The following is a 9,619-nucleotide window of genomic DNA, read 5'->3' as shown; positions in this document are numbered from 1 at the left end:
ATTTAAAAACTGTACTTTTGAGTTAAAATATATATTTATAATTTTAATAAATGACAAATTAAAAAGGCATGAACATTTTTTTGTATCGAAAAAATATCGAACCGTGACACCAAAGTATCGAACCGAACCGTGAATTTTGTGTATCGTTGCACCCCTAAAAACCTAAAAATTACACTTGGAAAACTATTAAAGAGTCTGACTGACTGCATGTGTCAGTGTTAATGTTTCTGTCTAATCAGTGGGTGGAGAACATGAACCAGAGGGTGGATAAGTTACCTTTCATGGGGATCATGATCCCGCTTTCAGTGATCTAAACAGAGAAAGAGATTAAACTGTTAGACAACAAAGAAATGCTGCTTATGACTTTAAAAGTTTATTTAACTTGAGCTGAACAGACGACATTCAGAAGCAGACCCTCCACTGACCCCCTGACCTCCTCCTTTTTAACAGTGCTCTAACTGAACCTTTAATCACTCGTTACAGGTGGAAATGTTTACGACCTTGGGGGAAACAAACAAAGCCGCTTCGTAAACTCAGAGTTCGGCGATTTCTCATCTGAGCTCTGGCTCTTGTTTTACCTTTGCTTCAGCATTTGTATCCCACCCTCACACACTAAAGAAAATAAAAGATGCTGGAAAAGATGTAGGATTATTAAAAGTGCAGAGCAAGCAGCAGAAAGTTGGACTAGCATGTGGAAAAAAAAAAGAACAAGGTTAAACTTTTTTTTTTAAACCCAAAAACACAGAAGCTGGACACAAACACTGGAACGTCCCACAGCCACTGCTTGGCAGCAAACGCACCGCAGATTGACCTCAGCAAACAGGTTAAACAAGGGAAAACCACGACTACCTGTGGAGAAAGATCATGTGATCATATGACTGAGCGCTCCTGCTGGGCACGTGATGCTGACTCCAGTGTGACCAGTTTAAGGTACTAGGATTATTATTATTATTAGATTAAAAACGTGAATGTAGATCAGTGAGGTATCGATTTTAAAGAGTCAATAAATGTGTTTCATTATTGTAACATTATGTGCCTTCATTTAGACCCTTCTATATAAAAACGTCACATTTTCACAGCAGCAAAACATTACAGTATGTTAAAGGGTTCAGCACATCTGGAGCTGGGAGACAGGGTCAGAGTAAAAATACCTAAAGTTTAGCTGTTAATGTAAACATATCAATTTTTTTTAAAAAGGAATATTTTATTGTGTACATTCACAAAGCAAAGGTGTTCTCTGAGATTTTAGTCATAATTTATGGGAAATCTAGATATTAAAAAAATTGTATTTAAAAAAAAACAGGTAGATTTGATGGAAAACACTTGGACACTCTTAGATAAAAGTTGCAAATTTATGACAAAAATGCAATAAATGACATTTTGAAATTTTTACAATGAAAAAAGTTGTAAATTTACAATCATGTGACTAAAGTCACATATTTTCCTTTAATTTTAATTAACATCTGAAATTTTCATTGTTCCACCAACAAAAACACCTGCAGTTCTTGCAGACAGTCAGAAAACAGAGCAGAGGGTCTAAGAGTAGAAATTTTTTTTATCTATCAGCATAAATAAACATGTGAGGGGAAAGAGGAGCTGTAAACATGCTGTTAGTGACACTCCTGTCTGTGGGCAGGAGAGACCCCACAACAGTGACTCAGTAAAGCTGCCACACCTCAGATCACAAATAACAGAGCACTGATGCTCCTGTGTCCCGTCACACTGAGCGTCTCCGTGTTTATGGTTTACAGGTTTATGTGAAGCTGTGACAAACTGTCTCACCATAATCGGCCCATTAGCATCTGCAGCCGTGAGGCCGGCGTGAAGAGAGGCGAACTCCAGCTGCAGGAAGGACGGTGGCGTCACAGGAACTGGTTTGGGAGCCTGTTAGACAGCGCAGAGGGACAGAGTGAGCCCACAGGTACAATGTGTGTGAGTGGAAAAAAGCCACTAACACACAGAGCAGTAAAAATACAATAATGCAAACAATAAAAGCGCCGCAGACGCTCGGGCGAGCGACTGTTTGTGCAGCAGATGGTGGACTCTCAGCTGGGATCAGGTTCAGTCTGTAAACAACAACAAACACTCAGGTCCAATCTGGATCTGCTTAGAGGAGCATTTACAGGCCGGCAGAGCCACAAACAAATGAGGTGACTCACCGCGGCCTCAAGCATGCGACCGAGAGCTCGCGGACGCCCCGCAGCTAAACTGGGTCATCTTAACAGGAGAGACCGCAGCAGCTGGCACTGATTACCACACAGGTATCTGATTCTCACTGAGATTATTATTCTGCAGCATCAGGAACAGTTTAAATCAGGGGAATTCACCATTCTACACTCCATCATCTGATTATTTACACATAAACTGTAATCAATTCTTCCTCCTGTGCTCAAACTCTTCTTCACACACGGAGTCATTATTGTGAAGTTTCCTGTTTTTCCTACAGATTATTAAATCTTTGCCAAATCAAACACTCGCATTATCACATGTGGTGCCTCCCTAAAAGCAGCGGTCGACAGAGGAAGATGATCTGGACCGGTAATGGATCTTTGGTCATTCATAGTCTCCTGGAAATGTTTTATTCATCGAATTCTTGTTGCAAATTAAATATAATCTGCTGACTGTGCAGAGTGCAGTGGGTAGCCCTCACTTTAGCAGCTCATCGACTAGGGTCTGGTTGGATTTAAGACCACAGAGGAGAAGACAAAAAAGCCAATGAAGACAACTGCAAAGAAAACAATGAATAAGATAATAGTGAAGAAGACGACAGACAAGACGAAGAAGATGATTACAGGACAAAGGAGAGAAAAAAGAAGGAGACTGAAAAAGAGATGTCTTAAGTAAGACAAAGACAAAGTCTTTGTCAAAGTCAAAGGAGACAAAGAAAAAGAGACATAGATGAAGTCCAAGATGATGGAGTCCATCTAACCACGGAGGGACTGCAGATTCTGTTAGTTTAATTTTCACTGTGGATCTTCCTATTTTGGTTTTCATTCTTCATACATTACGCTTTCCAATGTTTCTATTTGCTCATGAGCCTAAAGGTGGCCATGTTACATTTTACTAAACCTGATGGTTTGATGCCACGTGTAACTGTGACTGTTCTTGGCTGAGCCTTGCAGGACTTTCCAACACTCTGTAACTGACTAGTCTAATACAGTTTTAGTAACAAAAAAACAAATCACACTAATGATAAAACAATGAAAATGGTCACTTGCAGTAGCCTTCTGTCTCGTTGGGCTGTTTTTGGTTCCTTTGCCTGTTGACCCCTGCTGTTGTTCTCTTTCCTGTCCAAGCCCACTTTTCAGCATTCTACCAACACCATCATCACGTCACAACACTATGCTGGGTTTCTGATGGACTGCATGCAAACACATCTGCACTGACTGCACGCTCCAAATCCTTTTAATACCTTTGAATTTCATGAGTTTAATAAACATCACCTCTAAGGACCCGTGCAGAGCCCAGACTCTGCTCTTTGGTTAAAGTGGATCCTGGTTTAATCATCTGCTGTTAAACTTAATAAACAGAACCACATTGTTTGGAAAGGCAGTCTGAAACGTCTGCTTGTTGTGGATGAAGTGATGGTTTTAAAATGCCGGATTTGTGGGTCACCCGAGTGCACCACATTAAGCAGCGTCCTGTTTCTGAGCAGCTGCAGGTGGAAATGAAAGCCTGCTGTTCTTAAACGTGACTCTCATAAAGCAGCAGCAGCAGCCGCCACCGCCGCTTGTCCCGCCAGCGAGATCCCCCCTGTGCTTTTTTCGGATTATCTGAGGAACAACCCGGCTGACTTCTGGGTGAGGTTATCATGAAGCCTTCGGCCTTAATTTCTCACTTACAGACGTTTAATTATCGCAGATGTCACGAGTCAGAGGTAATCACCTTGTTCCTCAGTGCCCTGCATTCTTACAAGACAACACTTATGTCATATTTTAACAGCCTTTACCAGCATTTGTACACCTTAAAACAACAATGTGCTCTGAGCTTTATAGATAGAACATTTTATTCTGTCCTGAAAGTCCACGCCTTAAATATGCTCTAAACCTGGGCTAAACGACAAGAAAACAAAATAAAGAAAATCAAACCAAGACTGGACAAAAAAAGACTGAATCATCCTTGAGCTATAAAATAAATGCAGAGGACCAAAAACAGAGCCCTGAGGAACACCATGAATAACTATTAAAGATGCCCACGTGATTTTGAAGCCGCTGTTGTCGAACATGTTATAAAACAAAGTTACTTTATTAGTTCTGCAAGAAAGCATCAAACCTCAGTTTCCAAAGAAGAAACTCTGTTTCTGTTCTATTTACCTACCTGCACCTTCTCAGAGTTTCCCTGACGAGATTCATCGACCTGGTTGCTGCTATGTGACGTCCTCTTTGCTTCGTCTCCATTTCCCTCACAGTCCTCCTCCTCCTCACTGGACAGCACGACTAAAGGAAGAAACAAACAAGCGACATCAGAACCTTCAAATCATGTCACCATTGTCACTTTTCCCCCATAAGCATCAAGCTGTGGGGCTGAAAAATAAACATGATTTTCCAATTAATGCCAATTTACATCCTAGAATTTCGCTCACTAAACATGGAGCATATACTTAGACTCCATCACATAATTGGTGGAAATCAAACTCACTCGGCTCAGTTGGTTGGCTCAGCTTCGGTTTGGGTGTCCTCAGTCGACGGTGGAGGACAGCTGACCTGTTGTTCTTAGTCTTCTCTTTGAACTGCCTCCACCTCTCTCTCTCCTTCTCCCTGTCGTTGACCTTCAGGTTGCTGGTGAAGGCAAGTCGCACCCTCCTTACTGGCGTCGTCGACGACGATAAGACCATGGAGATGGTCTTATCGTGACCCTCAGGCCTTTGTGGGCCTGAGGGTGAAGTTTGATTCAATCTGGAGATAGAAGAGTTCTTTGTCTGTTGTTTCAAAGGAGATTTGGGAGGAGTTCCTGTGTCGCTCTGAAACAATCAGACCGAAGGTGAAGATCCAGTTTGTAACAGGAAATTTAAAGTTTACAAAACATTCACAATAAAACCTTTTTTATTCTCTGCAACTTTTTCCTGCATCTCAGGTGTACCTGTTTAATCCTAAACAATTTTATTGTGAAAATACTGCCTACTCTGCAAACCTTATTTTTCTGAAAAACCTTTGATGATTTTATTGCGAAAATATTGCAACTCCCCTCACTTAAGTTTCATGACTTTACTTTTTGTGACTTTCACTGTGAAAGTGCAGCAACCTTTGACCTTTACCTTCTCAGAAGTGTCTCCATTAGACTCAACTCTCCTCCACCTTTTGTCTCCCAGTGTAGAAGAACTCAAACTCCCAAGATGCTCGTCACCTCTGAACTCAGCCAGAGAGTCCACAGAGTCCACTGAGATCCTTTTATTGACCAAAGCTGCAGAAGAAATGACGATCAATCACGTTGATCAATAAATCTCAGACAGTCCTCTCTCTACCTGTGAAAAGCTAACCTGACAGCTCTTTCTTCTTCTGAGGTGGAGACAGGTGCTCTAAAGCCACCTCAGGCTGCAGCAGCCGGTCAGATGCTCTCTTAGGACGCCATCTGGTGGAGAAAACAGAGACACTCAGTGAGATTATTTAAATTATCTCGCAGCCTGCGTCACTAATGAAAGACTTAAAAGTATATCAGAAACTTCTTTTTTACAATTATAGTTAATAACAAAATAATTCCAATGAAATATCATTGAATTAAAGTATAAAAAAATCTAAAGCCTGTCAATACGTGTAAAGAAATATTGAAACATTTAATAGTAAGTAGCATGAAACAAATTTACAAAAATTTTAGAGAAAATAAAAAGTAACTTTCCAACTAATAATAAGGACATGATTAATAATATTCTAATAATATTTATTGTAATATTATAACTAATAAAAAAATAACTACAAATCTTTAGAAATGCTCCCTAAACACATTAGGTTGTAAATAAATAAATAAGAAATATTTAAGTAGAAACCTAAAAATATTATTAAAATATTGCACCACAAAGGACATATTAAAATATAAACTCTGTAAAACCGCTGCATTAAATGTCATTAAAACAACAAAACAGTGGGTGAAACTAAATTTATGAAAGATATTTGAAATGTGACAAAATACTACCAATTTTTTTTAAAAATTAAGTAGAAAATAAATCATGCTTATAAATTTAAATACCGGAAGATTTTTTAAAAACTGTAAACTCTCAATTCAAATGAATGACATGTACAAACAAATAAGTCAACATTAGTAAATCTAAACATTATGGTTATGATTAGAGATGCAGAGGAGCCTAAAACTTGTATTAAAACCCCCCAAAAAACAAACAATAAAATTAGTTTTAAAAAGATTTTGGTATGAAGTCTATGATTTTAAGCGGATGTTGGTGCAGCTTCAGCTCGTTAAATTATTGAGTGCAAAAAGAAAAACTCACCTGTTTGACAAACAGCTTGAGGTCACTTCTCTCTGTCCTGCTTGTGATTGGCAGCTCCAGCTGCCTGCTGCTCTTTGATTGGCGTCTGAAGCTCCGCCCCCGATGGGGCTCTTGAGTACCTGCTGTGTCTTGAAGTTTCCTAAGAGCTGCTTACACGGTGTCCTGCAAGGAAATGACCTGGTTACTTTTAACATTTCATGGAAAGTGTAATAAACTATTTAGACTGCAGAGGGTGCTGCACTCACCTCTGTCTGGCTGACAAAGCGCCCACAGGATTCCCAGAATGCGTCCTGTCAGTTCCACCTCTGCCAGACTGATTCCCGTAAAACTGCACACAAAACAAACAAACACAACCGCTTGATTAACTCAAACATACCACCTTTAAAAAGGTCCAACACTTTATAGATACCACCTTAAATGAGCCTTTCCTTAAATAACTGAATGGGTCGGACACTTTAAAACAACAACTTATATCACCTTAAGTAAAATCAATCTTACTCAAAACAGCCTTAACATAAATCATCACCACACATCAAGAATATGGGCTAGTACCACCTTAAAAAAGGAGTGGTGTCTCATGAGTTGCCTCCTGTTCAGCGGGGAAGGTGACTGAGTGGAAGGAGTGGAAGTATCCTGATATGCACTCTGCACACTCTATATAAGGGCAACTCCTTCCAATCAGTCACCTTAAAAGCAGAATTTTCAATTATTCTACCTTAAGAACCCTTAATAGTACTCAAAACTGTAGATTAGCTTTTCATATGACTAATCAACTAAACATGAGAAAGTTTACAGACACCATCTTTAAATATCCCAAACAATTAACCTGTCAGATCATTAATACCACCTTAAACGGTTAATCAGAGGATTAAAGGAATGGAATATCACTTCACGGGGACAAACGGATGACACGAGGAAGATTTAGGAATACCACCTTTAGTCGAGGGGTGGAGGTCTGGAGGCGGGACAGAGGTGACTGCATGTCTAGGGGACTGGAGTCAGAGCCATGAGGATGTTTCTTCTTGGGAATCTTGAAGGAAGATGCCATCCTGTAATGACACGAATACCTCAGACCATACAAAAAAAAACAACAATCAGGCAAAAGTACAGGGGCCGCCTCATAGAGCTGCTGTATCCAGAGAATTGGATGTACAGGGGACGCTATGCCAAATTCCATTAAAAAACTGGACAAGTTATGCAGAATTTCATCAAACTCAGTGTATAAAAAAATAAAATAAAATAACAGTAGATTTAAAGCAATTTTGTCACATGACTGTCCTGCAGCTTTAAAAAAAAATTAAAAAAATATTAACTTAAAGAATCCTACAGTAATTAAAAACTAACTTTTTCTATAAATATGGGTAAGGACTGCTACACCATGCACAAAGGATTTCAGGAAATTTGAAGCGTAGTTATTATGTGTATTAATCTGTAGTCTGAGCCCTCAAATAAATCAGACAAAACTAATCTGTTCAGAATAATATAGCTGCTTAAAAAAAAAAAGAAAAAAAAAAGAAAGAAAAGGTCTTACATGCATTTCTGAATGGCCGCATATTGGGCTTCTGGGGCTGGGAACTCTAACCACCAACGTTCAGATCAAATCAAAAAACATCCCGGAAATTATGCCTGCCAGTGAATTTTAAACATATGCGAGTAAACACGATATAAAACTACTGTAAAATCGATGCTGGGCAGACCAAAGTCCATTTGAAAATTTCGGGGTTTTAACCTCACCATCGTTCCCTGCCACAAAACACAACTCTGTGTTTTCACAAACACTGGGACATTTGATGTTTTATACGTACAGGTTTAAATAAAAAGGTAAATGACCGTTATATATATTATCACCAGAATTTGTGGCAGTTCTCCCTCAGATCTTCCTTTAACTATAGAAATAAATATATTTGCCCCGTCTATCACAGCTGGTGGGTTATTTTTGCGCTGAATTTTCAAAAACAAGTTAATGATTTGTAAGGTGTTCACTGCAGAAAGCTACCACAACTGTGGACCCGTTAAATAATTAAAAACTGAATAAATTTACCAACCCGAAGTCCGCCGGGGGAGCCAGCTAAGCGGCTAAGTAGCCGGGGCTAGCCGGTGAGCTAAGCTAGCTGCTGGCGGACTCTACGCCGTTAAATGTCGCTGAATTATCCGGACGCCTCATGGGGCGGCAGGCGGAGAAGCTGGAGGAGTCCCACCGTCCGGTTAAGCTTAACCAACTAATTCAAAAACATCTTTCTCTTTGGGCTGGACACTCAGCAGGATAACTGCTAAATAACAACAACCACAGCGTAGCGACGTCACTCTGCGTGATTACGCCACGTGGTTTCCTGTTCCCTCAATAAAAAACAACTATGCAAACAGCAAATAAATTGATATTTATTTTATATTTTATAATTATTTTTACTTCATTCTGTTATATATCGTCCTTTAATATTAATGTTTGTAAATATTTGCATTGTGTTTTTACTATTTTAACTGCTATAACATTAAAAACGTAATAAATAGTTCCTCTTTTAACAGTTGCATTTTGATGTTGTACATTTTTGAAGAACTCTTACTTTTTCTCAACAAGAAATTAATTACACTAAACACAAATCAATCAAGAGAGGTCAAAGTGATCGAACATGTTTTCTTCTTTCATTGGCTGAGACATTGCTCTAAATGGTGAGGTGATTCACATGGTTCCTGAAGTCCTGCTCAGGTGGCCTCTTTAGCTTGGTCATCTTAAAAAAGCCTTCAGAGTAACAGAACAGATTAAAAGTGTCTCCATCTTCACAGCTGATCATCTTTTAAGCCTTCAATTCCATGCAAGAAGGTGAAAGTGTCTAATACAACCTTAACAGCCAATCAGGCTACAAAAGTCACTTTCATTAAAGTCAACTGATGAGTAATACCACCTTTTATGAGGCTGACAGACAGAGGAAACTTGTTTAAATAAAGTTTTATTTTGAAACATAAAGATGCATTTCACTGAATTTCTTCCACGCGTGAGGGATTGATCACTGTGATTGATCAATGGTTCGCATGACTGGGTGATTCACAGGCTGGTGGTTCTTTGGTTTGACCTTTAACCCCAGCACAGCTGGATGTTTAGAGCATGTGTGTGTACGCAGGTGAACAGGTGTGTTTCAGTCCTCGGGAGGAGCACTAAGACCAGATCGAACTGGATCATTCTAGAAG

The 9,619-nt window shown here is 39.4% G+C and overlaps 1 protein-coding gene across 2 annotated transcripts in view; it reads right to left on the bottom strand.

Moving 5' to 3' along the window:
- The window catches only part of senp7b (SUMO specific peptidase 7b), a 31,276-nt gene extending 22,513 nt beyond the window's left edge, over positions 1-8,763 (bottom strand). The window contains exons 1-11 of one of the 2 annotated variants that reach the window (XM_005748527.1): positions 8,482-8,763; positions 7,968-8,062; positions 7,371-7,485; positions 6,682-6,764; positions 6,437-6,598; positions 5,477-5,568; positions 5,255-5,400; positions 4,639-4,960; positions 4,318-4,436; positions 1,783-1,884; positions 277-310 (exon numbers count right to left, since the gene is read on the bottom strand). In XM_005748527.1, the coding sequence (XP_005748584.1) occupies positions 277-310; positions 1,783-1,884; positions 4,318-4,436; positions 4,639-4,960; positions 5,255-5,400; positions 5,477-5,568; positions 6,437-6,598; positions 6,682-6,764; positions 7,371-7,485; positions 7,968-7,969 (1,177 nt within the window). In that variant the 5' untranslated portion in view covers positions 7,970-8,062; positions 8,482-8,763. The remainder of the gene's footprint in view (positions 1-276; positions 311-1,782; positions 1,885-4,317; positions 4,437-4,638; positions 4,961-5,254; positions 5,401-5,476; positions 5,569-6,436; positions 6,599-6,681; positions 6,765-7,370; positions 7,486-7,967; positions 8,063-8,481) is intronic. The other variant, XM_005748528.1, reaches the window with a different exon arrangement.
- Between the last annotated feature and the right edge of the window lie 856 nt (positions 8,764-9,619).

This window comes from Pundamilia nyererei, unplaced genomic scaffold, assembly GCF_000239375.1.
Source record: "Pundamilia nyererei isolate P.nyererei 1_Seehausen unplaced genomic scaffold, PunNye1.0 scaffold00224, whole genome shotgun sequence".
NCBI lineage: Eukaryota > Metazoa > Chordata > Actinopteri > Cichliformes > Cichlidae > Pundamilia > Pundamilia nyererei.
Note: the sequence above shows the minus strand (reverse complement) of the source record. Positions and strands in the feature narration are given on the sequence as shown.